Here is a 20,000-nt window from a genome sequence, read left to right on the forward strand (position 1 = left end):
ATATATATATATATATATATATATGTACATGACACACACATATATATATATATATATATATATATATATATATATATATATATATATATATATGTACATGACACACACACACACACATATATTATATATATATATATATATATATATATATATATATATATATGTACATGACACACACACACACATATATATATATATATATATTATACATGTATACATACATACACATAAGCGTACACACAAACACACACAATTATACAGAGAAGCGTGTCTATTATTATTATTATTTTTGGTTACTACTGAGTTACTTTTGGGGGACCCCAAAAACATTTTTGCACCCTGGCTTTCTGTTGAGCAGGTCCGCTACTGCCTGCTACAGATCGCATGTGTGCTGGCACAGGCACTGTCAGGCATAGCAAGTTTTTTTCAGCACATTATTAGTTTCAGGTTTAGTTTTATTGCATCAACAATAATGTGTGTGGAGACATACTAGATCCCTTCTCATTATTTATATCACATTGCACTATATTATTTGCTTTTTAAAGATGAGCAGGTAATGGATTTGTTTGTGCTGTCTTTGTTAAGGCTATTCTATAGTAATATTCACCATCTGCAGGCTGATTTACATGTCATAACTTATCACTTTCATCTTGTAAATGTCTATCTTTATGATGTCTTGTAAAGTCAGGGAGTGAATGCAGCCTGATATTAATTAGCAAATGAATAAAATGCAGCTATAGGTATGGCCCATTAACACAGAAAGTAATAAAGATATTATCAAGAAATAACTGCACATAACCAGTCATTCAATGTCCTTTTGTCAACTTCTGCTCAGAACTAATAACACACCTTTTTCTGCAATATTAAAGGGACATTGAAGGGACATGAAACCCCACATTTTATTTTCACAATTCTGATACATCATGCAACTTTAAACAACTTTCCAATTTACTTCTGAGATCCAATTTGCTTGCTTCTTTTAGTATCCTTGTGTTGAAAAGCATGCATAGGTAGGCTTAGGGGCTCAGGCATAACAATGAGCTAGCTTCTGATTGGTGGCTGCACATATGCCTCTTTTCATTGGCTCACTAGTTGTGCCAAGTTAGCTCCACATAAAGCATTCTAGAAAAAGTCTTTGGGCTGGTGTGATTCTATAAAAATGCTCGTCAAACCTTCTATTTCCCTGCAATGTATATACTTTGAGCTTGATGTATCAAATGCTCAAGAGAACCAGCAGTCAGTATTTATGAAGCAGCGGTCATCAGACTGCTGCTTCCCTAACCTCTTCGCTACCTCTTAGGTGGCGAATTTAAATCTCCCTGGTCTCGTTTGACCGGGGAGATTGACAGCTCCTGTCTGCGCATGAATGGCTGTGTGCGGGCAGGGTGTGACGTTGCACAAGAGCACAAAATTGCATTCTTGTGCAATGCTGAATTCCGGCAGCCGATTTCAGCCCGCCAGAGGCGAGCTGCAGCGGACAGGAGCGGTATGTACACCCCTGTCCACCACAGCTTGATATATTGAACCCTAAATGTTAAGCCAACAATCACCACTAGCTTCACGTAGTGCATTACTGCTCCTAAATCTATCCAAAGGATATTAAGAAAATGAAGCAAATTAGATCAATTTAATTTTTACTTTCCTGTCCCTTTAGCCAAACACCACATGTATTTGTGTTTTGGACACTCCCCCCCCCCCTCATAATATATATCTCTATCTATCTATCTAATCATATATACAGTACATATATTTGTACAAATATATGTTTTGCACACATTTTCTACATGTTAATACATTTAGACAGTCATGAATCTGCATCTGCAGGAGTTGCAATCTAATTACATAGCTCTCAGAAGACTGTAGATAAGGTGACTGCTGCAGGGTCAGGAATGTGCCATGTTCTTGAAGTGGATTCTTCCACTTCAGAAACCTTTACTACTAAGGTAGTGCTTGATTCAAAAAATACAGATGCTCAGTATAAGGCTTCAGTGAGCTGAACTGATGTGGTGTACTGACTTTTCACATAAACCCACAATTGACTTCCAGAATTTGAATACAAATTCTCTACTCCCAGTAATAGGACATGAACCTCAAGGGGAAATAACAAGATTATATCAACAGTCATTTAAATTGAACAATGTGCAGAAACAAAGATAGTGGATGAGAGGTAATAGAGTGAGAATATATTAAAATAAATTGAAATTGAAATACACAAAAAAAAAAATAATGCAAACAAAGAAACTATACTACAAGTGAAAAGACATTTTGAAATTAGTAGATAAGAACTGTGATAGATTAAATAAATCCAGAATAAATGGTATAGAAATAGAAATATAACAAAGTGTTGAATATTGAATACATTGTTAACTTAATGTTTGTCACCATTAAACTATGAACAATTTCAGTTACATGTCTAAGAGAGCTTTTTTAGAATCAGGCCCTTAGGGCCAGATTCTAGAAAAGCTCTCTGGGCTGGTGAAATTCTATAAGAACGCTTGTCAGTCCTTCTATTTCCCTGTTGAAATTGTATAAAGCTTTATACCCTTAAATAGGGTGTCTCGCTAAGGGGCGTATACTGCATTTTCGTATGAGAAGGAGATGCATACATTACTAAAGTGCACAATTAAAATCATAATTTAAAAAAAAAAAGAATAATTTAACTATTCACACAAATGAAACGCAGGAACAATTTGTATTGCATCAAAAATCATAATGAAATTGTTCTACAATGTAAAATGTATATGTAAATTACACAAGTAAGTACAGAATAAATTGCAATTTAAGTACAGAAATGCATTGTCTTAAAGGGACAGTCTAGTCAAAATTAAATTTTCATTATTCAGATAGGGCATGTAATTTTAAACAACTTTCCAATTTACTTTTATCATCAAATTTGCTTTGTTCTCTTGTTATTCTTAGTTGAAAGCTAAACTTAGGTAGGTTCATATGCTAATTTCTAAGCCCTTGAAGGCCGCCTCTTATCTCAATACATTTGACAGTTTTCACAGCTAGAGGGTGTTAGTTCACGTGTGCCATATAGATAAAATTGTGCTCATGCCCATGGAGTTACTTTTGAGAGGACACTGGCTAAAATACAAGGCTTACAGTTTGCAAAGGCTTAGATACAAAGTAATCACAGAGGTAAAAAGTATATTAATATAAACGTGTTGGTTATGCAAAACTGGGGAATGGGTAATAAAATAATTATCTATCTATTTAAACAATAAAGATTCTGGAGTAGACTGTCCCTTTAAAAGCAACTTTCTATTTTACTCCTATTATACATTTTCTTCATTCTCTTTGTAACTTTATTTGAAAAAGCAGGAATGTAAAGGTTAGGAACTGGCCCATTTCTGGTTCAGCACCTGGGTAGCACTTGCAAATTAAATGTAGCCACCAATCAACAAGAGATGCCCAAATGCTTAACCAAAAATGGGTCGGTACATGAGCTTACATTACTGCTTTTTTTAAATAAAGATAGCAAGAGAACGAAGAAAAATTGATAATAGGAGTAAATTAGAATGTTCACAAAATAATAAAATTGGATTGTTTGTCCCTGTAATGTTAAGTAGGTAGCAATCATTAAATTTGAAAGAAAAAGCTAACCTGTAATGAAAATAGCAAGTGTCACTACATCATTGAATATTTTATAGCTATGCATATAAGAACCCCAAGGTCTGTCCTCTTAATGATAAGCATTTCTATTAAGTGAACTTCAATTACTTAATAATTCGACCTTATGTGGGAAAAGATGGTAAATTCAGTAAACTGGCACCTGTGCTGTAGGGTACATCAGATTCATAATCCGTGTTCAGATTAGAATTGATTTGCAGGTATATAAGAATACATAGCATCACCGACTGGAAAACAAGACTCCCTCTGGGGATAAATGCATGAAAGTAAATTGAAAAGATTTCATTTTCTATCACAAGCTTCAGCTTTATGTGGCATTAGAATGTGTTGAACAAATGTAGTCACTAGAAGGAAATCTAAAAATTATTGACGCAAATTAGATAATATTGTGCACAGTGTGAAAGATGGGTAATGTGGCCGGATCAAAGTAAAATGCAAGAATAAAAAGGATAACGTACGCTGATTATTTAAATCATTTTTATTTGATATGACCACTAGAACACAACAGTGTGATCTGTGTAATAATCTTAATACAGTTTCTATCAGAAATAATTATTTTCAAGTTAATAAAATAGTTACTGTAGAAAAAATAATCAGGTTTTTAAACCATTAGTCAACCTGAAAAAAGAAAGGGATTTCAGCACTCTTTTTAAATATATCAAAAATGTATTAACATATGATAAATATATAATCTGTTTTATAACGCTGCTTGCTCCTCACCTGACTATGTCTAGGGTGTATATTGTAAATACTTGCACATTTGCTGTTGCTATATAATGATCATATATTTATGAAATGCTAATACATTTTTGATGTATTTAAAAAGAGTTCTGAAATCCCTTTCTTTTTTTTCAAGTTGACTAATTCTCCAATTTTTGAATATATTTCCAAGTTAATTTTACATATATTACAACATTTGAAATTGTTAAGCTATTTATTTTACGTCCATTCTTAGTGCTGGTTCGTGCATTACTCCACAGGAAGTGAGCACAATGTTTTCTGCATGTCACACATGAGCTAGCACTGTCTGACTGTGAAAAACTAATACAATGCACTGCAATAAAAGGCCATAAAATTGTTAATTATGTGCAGCAAAAACTTTGTGATTTATTTGTTTTTTTCCACCACATTTTCCTGTAACTTAACTCTGAAAAATTTACTATTCTGCTATCCCCAGAGAAGAAGCAGCAGATAATGCAGAATTAAAGGGACACTAAACCCAAAACATTTCTTTCATGATTCAGATAGAGAATACAAATTTAAACAACATTCCAATTTACTTCTATTATTTAATTTGCTTCATTCTTTAGATATCCTTTGTTGAATAAATAGCAATGCACATGGGTGAGCCAATCATACGAGGCATCTATGTGCAGCAACCAATCAGCAGCTACTGTGCCTATCTAGATATGCTTTTCAGCAATGTATATCAAGAGAATGAAGCAAGTTCGATAATGGATGTAAATTAGAAAGTTTTTTAAAATTGCATGTTACATGTTTGGTTTATCAGTACCTATTCTATCTCAGCATAGTAAATATTTCCCAAGCTTGCAAAACAATGCAAATGTTGCCAATAAAAATGACGTAGTACTTAATTATTAATATATTAATAAAATATATTTGTATGTACAAACATGACCTTAAAGGGACACTGAACCCAAATTTTTTCTTTCGTGATTCAGATAGAGCATGCAATTTTAAGCAACTTTCTAATTTACTCCTATTATCAATTTTCTTCGTTTTCTTGCTATCTTTATTTGAAAAAGAAGGCATCTGAGCTTTTTTTGGGGTTCAGCACTTTTTTATTGGTGGATGAATGTATCCACCAATCAGCAAGGACAACCCAGGTTGTTCACCAAAAATGGGCCGGCATCTAAACTTGCATTCTTGCATTTCAAATAAAGATACCAAGAGAATAAAGAAAAATTGATAATAGGAGTAAATTAGAAAGTTGCTTAAAATGCCATGCTCTATCTGAATCATGAAATAAAAAATTTGGGTACAGTGTCCCTTTAAAGGAACATGAAAAACAAATTTTTTCTTTGATGATTTAGATAAAGATTACAATTTTAAACAACTTTCCCGTTTACTTATATTATCTAATTTGCTTCATTCTCTTTAAATCCTTTGTTAAAGGAGCAGCAATGCACTACTCGGAGCTAGCTGAGTGCATTGGTTGAGCCAATAACATGATGCATATTTTTGCAGCTACCAATCAGCAGGTCCAGAGCTTACCTAGGTATACTTTTCAACAAATGATACTAAGAGAACGCAAACATTACATAATAGAAGTAAATTGGAAAGTTGTTTAACATCAAATGCTCTATCTGAATCGTGAAAGAAACAAAAATGGGTTTCATATCCTTTTAACCCCTTAATGACCAGCGATGTACCCTCTACGTTGCTGGTCTTTCTATGGAGGGGGGGTGTTTTTAACAAGCCTGCAGGAGAGAGGGAGGGTCTAATAGCTCTATTACAACCAGACAAACCCTTAACAACCAGTGACATTGAGGTTGTTAAGGGGTTAATGCACTTTTAAGGAGGGAGAGTTATAAGTAAAGATTTTTTTTTATGTGTATTTTATGTTCGGATATATTGCAAATTATACTATTGCAATAGGATTTCATCACTGAGTACCAGGGAAGACTAAGGATTCACCAACCCCTCCAGCATAGACTTAACTTGTCCTGCGTGCTACTGGTCAGCTTGTAGGAACAATACATATAATCCCTGTGATGTAATATATGGTTTTAATATTTTCAGATTATTTTTGAAGGGATGATTTATGGCCTCCATGGGGGAGCAGATAAAGAAAGCAGTTTATACATAAATATATTTCATTTTAAACACTTTAGAATTGTTTAGTTTTATTTAAAGACAGGGTTGCAGCTTTTCTTTCAAATTTCATAAGCTTTCAAAATTATTCTGCAGAACTGATTGTTCTTTACTGAAATACTCTAAAAATGAAAACACGCAACTTTTTACTATTTATGGAGTGAAATTAAAAATCTTCCATGAACATATTTAGTTGTGGCTTTTCAAATAAAACTCATTGTTGCATATTTATGGATGCAAAATAATAGGATATGGTTGAAAAGAAACCAAAGTACCAGAATTATTTTGACATAATTTTTTCCTTTCATTGTCCTTGTAACTAAATTGATGCAAAAGACTAATTTAAGATTTACAGTGATATTTTAGTTGCTAAACATTTTGAATGAAAGAAAAAAATTTTAAAAGCTTCAAGCTGTCAATGTTAGAGATTAAAGGATAAATGGAAAATTGTAAAATGTTAAAACAAAATTCAAAGATAAAATAAAATAAATGATTTTCAGTACAATAAACACTATACACAGTTAGAGATGGGCGAATATTTTGCAACATTCGAAAAACACATTTGTTTGTTTGTTTAGAATTTCAAATGTTTGTACAACATTCTATAATTGCTTTAATGTAATATAATTTATAATGCTTTCTTTAAATGTAACATTATATTCAAAATTTTCTAATAATTCAATTAGAATTATGCAATATTTAAATTTGAAAAATTCAAATCTATATATTTGTTATGGTATTTCTAAAGCTCACTTTAAATGTAATATTCTAATTATGCAATATTCAAATTCAAAACATACAAATTGATATATTTCTATCTATTTTGTATCAATTTACTACATTTTCTACCACATGAACTATTGAACTTCTGAATAGTAGGGTAGCAGATTCGGGAGAAATGTGATGAATCATTTTTATACAGAAAGGTTGGTGGATTCATGGAATAAACTTTCAATGGAGGTGGTAAACACAGGGACTGTAAAAGAATAAAAAAATGCTTGGGATATGCATAAGGCTATCCGAAGAAAACAGTAGCATGTAATATGGATAGACACGGTTCTTATCTACCGTCAAATTCTATTTTTCTATGTTTGAATTGTTTTTCAGGAGCCGGACTCCGCTTATCACTGGTCTTATTTGGGAGAGCCACTTCTGTTTTGAGTCCACAGCTGACAAGGCTAGAAATTTTTATAGTGTTAGTATAAAGTTTTTTTTATTTTTTTACAGAGGTCATCTACCAAACCCAGTTGAAGACAATTTACAGAGCTAAATTACATGTAAACATAGCTACACATTCTATATATAAATCTCAAGGAGTTTACTGCCCTTTTAAGTGAACTTGGATAAAATAACTACATGGGGGAGATCCACAAGTCATTTATTCAGCAACAACAAGATGCTCTTGCAAATAGGCGATGAAACAAAAGTGTCTAGCATTCTATTGGAAGTATAGCAAGATAGCTGTTCATAAAAAAACTTGTCAATCCCTGCCAAGTTAAAGGGACATGAAACCCCAAAAAATGTTTTTCATGATTAAGGCATAGCATTACATTTTAAACAACTTTTCAAAGTGCTTCTATTATCAAATTTGCTTTGTTCTGTTTGTTTCCTTTGTTGAAAAGGATACCAAGGTAGTCTCAGGAGTTGGGAACTAGCTGCTGATTTAAGACTGCACATATATGCCTCTTGTTATTGGTTTACCAATGTGTTCAGCTAGCTTCCAATAATGTTTTGTTGCTCCTTCAATAAAGGATACCAAGAGAATTAAGCAAAATTGATCATTTAGGGACAATGGAAAATTGTTTAAAATGGTATGCCCTATCTGAATGATGAAAGAACAATTTTGTGTTTCATGTCCTTGAAATGTCATATCAATACCTGAAGACTTGCGTAAAACCTTAAACCTGAGTTAGAAAAGCCAAATTTCATCATTTTCAGCCAACTGTTTCCAGCCAACTTGTTTCCAAACACTTAGATGAACAGATACTTTTTTTACAGTATAGACCCCGTACTGTAAATATTTGGAACTTACTATGATCCAGGAATATCTAGCCATATTCATCCCTGGTAGCATATTGTCATATGTGTTGCAATCCACAGTAGTGCAATCCAATTAATGTGTAAGACAAAATCTTGTCATCTCCTGTGTCTGTACTATGCACTATTATTTAACATTTTGTAGAGTGACTGCATTCAGCTCATAGGAAGAAATGATGAATCTCTGAAAGCTACACCCCAACAATGCTCTGAAAGGAGAAAATGTTTGTTTACCAATCTAAAGGGGCAGCTGTATGACCTGTCAAATACTGGCCATGTTTTGCTCAAGAATTGCAATGCTTGAGCTTTTGAGTGTGACTTTATCTATGTGTTTAATCCCTATTGCTGGGGTTAAACTTCTAGGTGCAATGTATTGTTTTATATTTATTGGCATGTTGTCTGCGGTTTTCAGTATCTATGCACTCACGATCAGCCATTTGAATAGTTTATCGGCTGCATTTGTTTAACCTTATGGTTTCAGTAAAATATAGCTCTATATGTAGCATGTGACAATCCTGTTTTTTATAACAATACAAATTCTTGATAAGGTACAACACAATTACTGGGCAATTATTCACTTATTGAATTCTATAGCTAGAGGCCTCAATAAATCCCAAGACAACAACTTCTGAGCAAGCTAAACATTTTCTGGATAAAACATTGGATTTGTGCATAGACAAGACACACTGAAAATATCTCTGCCATACTGGATAACCTTAGGAAGCAATGTCACCAAACATACAAACATACATGTCTTTCAACCTGTAATATAATCTCTAAATCCACAAAAAAATTCATTTTGTTTGTCGTTAATCATACGCATTTTGTTTTTGGATTATGAAATTGGGAGATTAATAAGGCAGACATTTATTTTGTGTCATTTTGGGAGGTAATGATTTTGATCTTTAGTGGTCTTAATCAGTGTTTCTCAACCGCGGTCCTCAAGTACCGACAACAGGCCAGGCTTTCATTATAGCTAAACTAGAGCACAGGTGAAATAATCAGCTGATTAGTAACCATGGTTACTAACCTGCTCTCACCCATCAGCTGATTATTTCAACTGTGCTCTAGTTTAGCTATAATGAAAGCCTGGCCTGTTAGGGGTACTTGGCGACCGTGGTTGAGAAACCCTGGTCTTAATGACAGACGTGTTCTGGGATTGTGATCACTAAAAACTCAATGACAATACCGTCAAAAGTTCAGAAGTTGTTATCTACTGAACCCAAGCTCAAAATTGTGATAAACTAAAACCAAGACAAACACTGTGCAGAAATTATATATATATATATATATATATATATATATATATATATATATATATATATATATACAGGGAGTGCAGAATTATTAGGCAAATGAGTATTTTGACCACATCATCCTCTTTATGCATGTTGTCTTACTCCAAGCTGTATAGGCTTGAAAGCCTACTACCAATTAAGCATATTAGGTGATGTGCATCTCTGTAATGAGAAGGGGTGTGGTCTAATGACATCAACACCCTATATCAGGTGTGCATAATTATTAGGCAACTTCCTTTCCTTTGGCAAAATGGGTCAAAAGAAGGACTTGACAGGCTCAGAAAAGTCAAAAAATAGTGAGATATCTTGCAGAGGGATGCAGCACTCTTAAAATTGCAAAGCTTCTGAAGCGTGATCATCGAACAATCAAGCGTTTCATTCAAAATAGTCAACAGGGTCGCAAGAAGCGTGTGGAAAAACCAAGGCGCAAAATAACTGCCCATGAACTGAGAAAAGTCAAGCGTGCAGCTGCCAAGATGCCACTTGCCACCAGTTTGGCCATATTTCAGAGCTGCAACATCACTGGAGTGCCCAAAAGCACAAGGTGTGCAATACTCAGAGACATGGCCAAGGTAAGAAAGGCTGAAAGACGACCACCACTGAACAAGACACACAAGCTGAAATGTCAAGACTGGGCCAAGAAATATCTCAAGACTGATTTTTCTAAGATTTTATGGACTGATGAAATGAGAGTGAGTCTTGATGGGCCAGATGGATGGGCCCGTGGCTGGATTGGTAAAGGGCAGAGAGCTCCAGTCCGACTCAGACGCCAGCAAGGTGGAGGTGGAGTACTGGTTTGGGCTGGTATCATCAAAGATGAGCTTGTGGGGCCTTTTTGGGTTGAGGATGGAGTCAAGCTCAACTCCTAGTCCTACTGCCAGTTTCTGGAAGACACCTTCTTCAAGCAATGGTACAGGAAGAAGTATGCATCCTTAAAGAAAAACATGATTTTCATGCAGGGCAATGCTCCATCACACACGTCCAAGTACTCCACAGCGTGGCTGGCAAGAAAGGGTATAAAAGAAGAAAATCTAATGACATGGCCTCCTTGTTCACCTGATCTGAACCCCATTGAGAACCTGTGGTCCATCATCAAATGTGAGATTTACAAGGAGGGAAAACAGTACACCTCTCTGAACAGTGTCTGGGAGGTTGTGGTTGCTGCTGCACGCAATGTTGATGGTGAACAGATCAAAACACTGACAGAATCCATGGATGGCAGGCTTTTGAGTGTCCTTGCAAAGAAAGGTGGCTATATTGGTCACTGATTTGTTTTTGTTTTGTTTTTGAATGTCAGAAATGTATATCTGTGAATGTTGAGATGTTATATTGGTTTCACTGGTAAAAATAAATAATTGAAATGGGTATATATTTGTTTTTTGTTAAGTTGCCTAATAATTATGCACAGTAATAGTCACCTGCACACACAGATATCCCCCTAAAATAGCTATAACTAAAAACAAACTAAAAACTACTTCCAAAACCATTCAGCTTTGATATTAATGAGTTTTTTGGGTTCATTGAGAACATGGTTGTTGTTCAATAATAAAATTAATCCTCAAAAATACAACTTGCCTAATAATTCTGCACTCCCTGTATATTAACATCATTAAATGGCATCATTTTGCAACAGACTGTCGCTTTAAGAGGGAAAGATTTTAATTAACAAATGCATTATCTGGATATTTAAAAAAAAAAAAAAAAGTCAAATTTGAAATATTATATTTATTCTTCTGAATAAAAAAAAAGAACACGTTGAAGGCATGTACCCGGATAGTGTTAACAATGTACTGAATTAACATACAAAATCGTTTGAGCCCCAGGCAAGAATACACATTGTGCTTGCTTTAGCTGAGTAATGGAGTGAAAATAAGTTGAATGACTTATTTGGTAATACAAAAATTTTAGCCCAGCAGAAATGTTTACAAATTCACACGTTAAGCAAAAACAATGACTTCTGCATTCTAAGTGTATTTATTCTTATGTTAGAGAAGGCATATGAACTATCTGAGAAGTGAGCCTTTTACATACAAAATAAGCTAACAATACTCTAGAACTAGAGAAAAGTAAATATTTTCACTTTAATAAAAACAGATGTATTTTGCAGACAACTTATTGTTGCAAAAATGGTGTAGGTTTGAAGTTAAAATGGAGAAACAGTGTGGTTGCAATGTGAGTTAAAGTGCCTACAAATATGCAGCTATAGGTCAGGTTCTAGTAGCCTGGATGCGTACAAAGTTCTCATAAAGGGAACTTGTCCATGCCTTTGTGGCCTCGGAGAAGCATTCAGTCACAGAATTTAAGATTGCATGAGCAATTGCTCTAAAAAGAAAAAAATACAAATTTTGCCCTATGAATAAAGACACATTCTGTAATGAGGTCAGTGTCATGCATGATTTAAAAAGAAGACGCTCTAAAGTGTTTGTTTGTACCTACGTATTAACCCCTGCAAATAGGTTAACCACATAATTAAAATCTGGTACAGAGCAGCAGCACACTACTTGACACATCTAGTAAGTCAATGACAAGATATGAGTGAAGCCACCAATCACCTGATAGGTACCAGTAGTGCATTAGTGCTCCTCAGCATACCTAGGTGTGCTTAAAAAAAAAAAAGGATACAGTATTACAGAGAGAACAAAGTATATTTAGTAACAGACACAACGGAAAAGCCTTATAAATTTGTATGCTCTATCTGAACCATGGCAGATACATTTTGTACTTTCATGTTCCTTTAAGGGATATTTAAGTGTTAAAATAAAATGCTATATTTTATTTTTAAACAAATGCGCATTTTAACACCACCCAGGTACAGTGCATTTCTACTCCTGAATGAATTTAGTTTGTAGATGTTAATGGAATACTAAAAAAGGTGTGTCACTTGTTTAAAAATCAAATGTAACATTGCAGATACTTATTTTACACTAGAATGTCTCTTTAACAATTTGTGTACCAGAGATGGCTGCGGTGCTTCTCTGCCAAATGCGTTATTGCAACCCAGAGATAGAAGCAATAGAAAACGCTATATAATGGAAATTTTGAACAAACCAACACTAGATGGATGTACTGTGCATTCTTTCCTTGAGCATTTATAAGATTTTTTTTCTCAAGAAATTGCAGATTTAATTAATGCTAAGTAATTCTTTGAGTCAAACTACAAGCTCCATGTATTATTAATCGTATAGTAGTATGAAAATTAGATCTAAGCAACTCAACTAAAGCATTCTGTACATTAAAGTTTAATTTCTGCAGGAAGCCACAAGGTGTTTTTTTAACACATGCTATTTGTCTTTAAAACTAACCCCAAAACTTTATTCTTTAACATGCCATCAATAAAATTGCCTTTCATTTAATATTTAACGTATCCACATAAGACATTGTCATCTTATATAAAGTTTTAGCACTGTATGAGGACGATCAGTGTGTTACGACAAACAATTGTGATGGAATGATTAATTCACTCCCAAGTTCTAAACTATAAAGTGTCATGAGCAATTTAATTCTAAATTTAATTCTTCCTTTTGTATCATTGTTTGTTCTACAACCAACAATAATCTATATACCAGGAAAATGGGCATTGTTTTCTGTTTATTTTCCTGTCAAATGTAAGCAACTTCTTTTATTTACTGTTTCTTTGAGATTTACCATTTCTCAGAAATGTGTTTTTAAGAGAATATAAAGGTCAAACTATACAAGCAATTTGCTATACATTTATATTAATGCATTTTTGATAGGATTCAAATCTCCTAAATGTGACATATATCTACAATATAAACTCACTGAAGGGAAAATAATTAGTTGCATGGTCTCATGATTTTCAAAATGATTTCCCAGAATTAATTTAATATACTAGGATCTGAATGGCCATCTATGATTGGAAGCAACTGTTAGGATTTTTTTTTTAATTAATTATAAAATTATGTAAAATAATATGAATTGCATAATTGAAATTATCATTTATTTATATTTTTAGTTACATAAAAAAATACATTCAAACATGTTAGGCAGTCTTTAAATATAATTAGTTAATTTGAAGATACCATGTTTTTCTCTTGCAAGATTGTGGATATATTTTGCATTTATTCTATGTAGGTATACAAAGCCCCGATACTTAATTCCATTGTAAAGCCTATTATATTTTATTTGTAATTTATATGGCTTAAACGAAATGTAAACATCTTGGGGTAGATTTATCAAAGTCTGTCCGACATGATACGCTGTAGCGTATCATGTCCGACAGACATCCCTGAATGCGCAAGCAGTTCACCAGAACTGCTTGTGTAATGTTGCCCCCTGCAGATTCGCAGCCGCTAGCAGGGGGTGTCAATCAGCCCGATCGTATAGGATCGGGCAGATTGAAGACGATAGTCTCAGAGGCATTAGATAGAAAATTTCATATATGCCCATGGAACATCGATGTTCAGCCAATTTTACGAAAAAAAACAACAATTATGCTTTGTAGTTTGCATGAATTTTTGCACATCCAGTGCACTGAAATTACGATCTACGATGTGCATATTTAATATAATTTATTTCTTAGTAATTTAAATACAAATTTTACATGTTTGATAAAATACACTTTTTGGTAAAGTATTTTGTTACGATTTTTGATACACCTTAAAGGGACACTGAACTCAAATTTTTTTCTTTTGTGATTCAGATAGAGCATGCAATTTTAAGCAACATTCTAATTTACTCCTATTAGCAATTTCTCTTCGTTCTCCTGCTATCTTTATTTGAAAAAGAAGGCATCTAAGCTATTTGGTTGGTTCAGACACTGGAAAGCACTTGTTTATTGGTGGATGAATTTATCCACCAATCAGCAAGAACAACCCAGGTTGTTCACCAAAAATGGGCCGGCATCTAAACTTACATTCTTGCATTTCAAATAAAGATATCGCTATAAATGGTTGTTACACCAAGTATTGGGTTTTGAAAATTAAGATCACCCCAATTAAGGATTTCGAATTTTTCATTAGGCTGATATAACGTAAAGATACATCCTACGATCGATGGCAGTATTAACTTCAGACTAAAATGCCTATGCAGTTTAACACTTCCGCAAACTATACTTAGTTACCCTGACAATGGATGGGTATAATTAATAAATGATTGATGCTGGGCTGGCCCTTAGCCCTGACGAAGTCACGTACGAATGACGGAAATGCATCGGTGGGTGTGGCCTAGGGGAGCTTTTGTGTGACTCAGTGTAACAACCATTGATAGCGGTTACAATTTACCGCATTTGAAACATAGTATCAGCAGTGGTTTAGAAATCCCTCTATATCATAATAGAGCTGTAAATAGAGTTGTATTAGTAGCATAGATTGAACTTGATACACTCTCGGTACACAACGATGGGAGACTATAGTTGAATAGTGTTTACCGCAATAGCCTATACGCTGGGGAGCAACATATTCCAATCATAGTATTTATGAGTGAGATACACTTTACACATTTTAGTATTTGTACCTCAGCAATGAGGAGAAACTTTTCATTTCTCATGTTTGATAAAGATGAATAGTGTGACCGCTCTATAGGGGTTTATAAGTGTAACTCATACTCAGTGATTAAGTGAATTGCTGCATTGACTTTGATGTGTGTGAATTTAGAAATAGGGAACTAGCAAGAAATCTGCTGACTTTGTTGAATCAAAGCAGTACGCAGGCACGAGGTCGCCTTTGAGCGCATAGTGTGTCTGCTATTCTGCTATGATTTAGATTGAACCGACAAGAATGTGATATACAGTTAACCGATTTATACATGCTACTGTCTACCTATATAATCTAATATCACCTCTCCCCTAGTCCACATGGCCCTTATGGTTTTATCGTATGACATCTAATTTGGAGTATTAATAATTAAGGGGGATGGAAGCTGAAAATTCCCATCTCCATAATAATCCTCATTGGTGTGAGAAATTTTGTCCTGTCTATTGCATATTTGTTCAATAAAGTGTTCATTTTTAACTGCAATATATATTTGATAAGGTAGTGTTTAATTCAACACTAAATGCCACAAATCCTCTACTTTTCCCTAATCTCCCTATATTAACAAAATGTGCACAGTCTTTTTATATTTAAACTTTTTGAGTCACCAGCTCCTACTGAGCATGTGCAAGAATTCACAGAATAAACAAATATGCAATTGTGATTGGCTGATGGCTCTCACATGGTACGTGTATGCATTTGTGATTGGCTGATGGCTGTCATATGGTACAGGGAGAGTGGAAATACACATACCTTTTAAAATAGTCAGAAAAAAAAATCTACTTATTTGAAGTTCAGACTAAGTGCTATTGCATTGTCTTTTTATCATGCATTTGTTGATTATGCAAATCTGCTGTGTTTACTGGTCCTTTAACAAATTGCAAATCAAAGTGTGTGGCTACCCGTGTCTTCTTTTACACAAGTCTGGATTTGTTCCTCCAAATAAATAGTGGGTGGAGTTTGGCTATTGAAAAACAGTTGCAGCAAAAAAGATTAATTAATTTGAGACAGAAATAAGCATAACAGAAATAAAAGAAAAAAAATGTAAGAATTTGTGGCATTAAAAGGATATATTTCAAGTAACTTTGCAGTTCAAGTCTAAAATGCCAACTCAGGCTTTTGGTTACAGTTAATATTTACCACTTGACCTTCAATCTCAAGGTTTATTCTTTTTAAAACCCCTCAATAGCATTAAGGGACCATTAAATACAGTCAAATTACATTATCAACAAGTTCATAACAAAAAGACAATGCAATAGAACTTACCCTGAATTTTAAATGAGCGATATAATTTTTCTGACAAACATTCCAAATTTACTTCAATTTGCCAACCTCCTGTATCATGTGACACTCATCAGCCAATCACAGACTCATGCTCATATACAATATAAAATTTTGCACATGCTCAGTTGTAGCTGGTGCCTCAGAAAGTATGACACCTACACACACACACACACAGACACACAAGAATTTGCCCAAATATTAATTTACTAAACAAACTAATGATCAAATAAGTAAGAAAATGTAGTTTATTTACTTTCTCTACTTAAATGGACATGAAACCCAATTTTTTTCTTTTGTGATTTAGATAGAGCATGTCATTTTAAACAACTTTCTAATTCACTTCTATTATCTAATTTGCTTAATTCTCTTGATATCATTTCCTGAAAAGCATATCTAGATAAGCTCAGTAGCTGCTGATTGGTTGTTCCACATAGATGCCTTATGTGATTGGCTCACCGATGTGCATTGCTATTTCTTCAGCAAAGGATATCTAAAGAATTAAGCAAATTAGATAATAGAAGTAAATTGTAATGTTGTTTAAAATTGTATTCTCTACCTGAATCATGAAAGAAAAATGTTGGGTTTAGTGTCCCTTTAATAGATAGTGGAAACTAAGGGGTCGATTTATCAAGCTCCGTATGCCTCTGTTTCCGCACGAGCCTTCAGGCTTGCTGGGAACAGCAGTTATGAAGCAGCGGTCTAAAGACCGCTGCTCCATAACTTGTCTGCCTGCTCTGAGGCTGTGGACAGAAATCAACCCGATCGAATTTGATCGGGTTGATTGACACCCCCTGCTAGCGGCCACGAATCTGCAGGGGGGGGCATTGCACCAGCAGTTTACAAGAACTGCTGATGCAATGATAATGCCTGCCCTGGAGAAATGCCTATTTCAGAAGGGCATTTGACCCCAGAGCAGGGCAAGTTAGGGACCAATGGTAGTAGGAGAGGGGTGGGACCTCAGGGGAGTCCTTAAAGGACTGTGAGCAGGAAGTACGCTCATCTTCTGTCCGGACCTGACGGTGAAAGAAGCTCCCTCCCTCCCTCCCTCCCTGGATTTACTGTAGTGGAGGTGAACATTCCATGTCGCAGCTTGGCGGTGGGGCTTGCCTTTGGTGGTGGTGAAGTCTGCTGAGGTACCTCCTGCCAGGCAGGAGAGGTCTATTATGGTTCCGGAGGGGACCTGTGGAACGGAGATACAATGGGTTACATGGCAAGCCCCATGAGGGTTTTTTTTACAGTTAAGCTATTATTGGGTTATTTATGGGTTTTACTTATATGTTAAGATGTTGTTAATAAACAAGCTGCAGCCTTTTTTACCCCAACATTTGAGTGTGTGTGTCTTATTTTGAAATAACGTAGTCCCTAAATAGGGGGTCAATGCCGACAGCGTATACTGTCGGAATTTATTGATGTGCAGCGGGCATGATACGCTACATTGTATCATATCCGCTCACACTATGATAAATCTACCCCTAAATGTCAAATAGATTTTCATATCTGTTGATTTGTTTGTTTTTTGTTTTACTTTGCAAGCATTTTTTTTCCATATGTCTAATATAAACACATATATGACAAAATACTGTTCAAATACCTTTTATTGCTTGAATTACATTGCACATATTTTGAGTAGCAATTTAATTTCTAAGAGGAAACATTATTGACTCTGGCAACTTACAACACTTTGATATGTTAAGTGGTTTATAATTGCAAACACGCTTGTGTGTGGTTTTATCTGGCTCTTCTTAAAGTTTATTTATAGATGGTTAAAATGATTCTTTTTTCTTACCTCTTAATAAAAAGGAATGTCCTACTGCTTTAAAGAGTATTATGTAGTTGAGTGTGGCTCTTATATCAAAAGAGTTTAAAGCTGTTTATTGTATTAATAAATGCTGTTTAAGTTGAATGATTAAGCAAACATATTTTAGCACAGGAGGCAAACCATTTACATATCATAAACAGATTTAATTGCTTTTGTTTTGCATTTTAGGTCCACTGAGATTTCTTACCCAGACTGAATCTGTCACATCATTCTTGGGGGACACCGCGTTGTTAAAATGTGAAATAGTAGGAGAACCTATGCCCACTATACATTGGCAAAAAAACCAGGAAGATCTCATGCTGATACCTGGTGACAGCCGAATACTTGTGCTGCCCTCAGGAGCCCTGCAAATTAGCAGACTTCATATGGGAGACAGCGGTGTTTACAGATGCTTGGCTAAAAATCCCGGCAGCTCAAGGATAGGAAATGAAGCAGAACTACGCATTTTGTCTGGTAAATAAGTGCTGATGTTTTTTTATTTTTTATTAAATACCTATTTTCTGTAACAGAGGGTTCTAACATTTCTCTGATATGATAATGATGATTATTATTATTATGTTTATTATTATAAAAAATTAGAATATGTATATATTGCATAATTTTCATATTTAAAGGACCAGTCAACACAGTAGATTTGCATAATCAACACATGCAAGATAACAAGACAATGCAATAGCACTTAGTCTGAACTTCACATGAGTAGTAGATTTTTTTTTCTGACAATTTTAAGTTATTTATTTTTCCACTCCCCCTGTACCATGTGACAGCCATCAGCCAATCACAAATGCATACACGTACCATGTGACAGCCATCAGCCATTCACAAATGCATACACGTACCATGTGACAGCCATCAGCCATTCACAAATGCATACACACTTATTCTTGCACATGCTCAGTAGGAGCTGATGACTCAAAAAGTTTAAATATAAAAAGGCTGAAAATATTTCAGGGCACAATGCACAGAACTTCATGCAATGGACTCTAACATCTTTTACCTCACTTTTTTAGTCTGAATGAATGATATTACGTTCCAAAATATTGTTATTACACAATAAATTGCTAATTAAACATGCTAAAATATTTTCGTATGAAAAGGATAAAGTAAATCTGTTTAAATACATAATTATCAAGTGCATAATAAAAAGACAATGTAATAACACTCACTCTGGACTTCAAATAAGCAGTAAAAAAAAAGTTCTGACAAATGTATTTGTTCCTCATTTTCCTGCCCCCTATATCATGTGGCAGCCATCAGCCAATCAGAGACTAGTATACGTATACCCTGTGAACTTGCTCAGTAGAAGCTGGTGGCTCAGAAAGTGTGCATATAAAAAGAATGTGCAAAATGTGTTAATAGAAGTAAATTGTAAAGTCTCTAAAAACTGCATGCTCTATCTGATTCATCTGACTTTAGTGTCCCTTTAAAGGGACATGCAACCCCATTTTTTTCTTTCATGATTTAGAAAGAGCATGTCATTTTAAACAACAACTTACTTGTTTTATCTAATTGTCTTCATGTTAAGGATATCCTTTGTTGAAAAGCATATCTAAATAGGCTCAGAAGCCGCTGATTAGTTGCTGCACATAGATGCCTTGTGTGATT

General features: G+C 34.5%; 1 protein-coding gene across 1 annotated transcript in view; it reads left to right on the forward strand.

The window, feature by feature from the left end:
* The window catches only part of DCC (DCC netrin 1 receptor), a 980,012-nt gene that overhangs the window by 478,702 nt on the left and 481,310 nt on the right, over positions 1-20,000 (forward strand). Inside the window, exon 3 of the mRNA XM_053701117.1 lies at positions 18,564-18,848. Coding sequence (XP_053557092.1) covers positions 18,564-18,848 — 285 coding nt within the window. The remainder of the gene's footprint in view (positions 1-18,563; positions 18,849-20,000) is intronic.

The sequence above is a fragment of the Bombina bombina genome, chromosome 2 (genome assembly GCF_027579735.1).
Source record: "Bombina bombina isolate aBomBom1 chromosome 2, aBomBom1.pri, whole genome shotgun sequence".
NCBI lineage: Eukaryota > Metazoa > Chordata > Amphibia > Anura > Bombinatoridae > Bombina > Bombina bombina.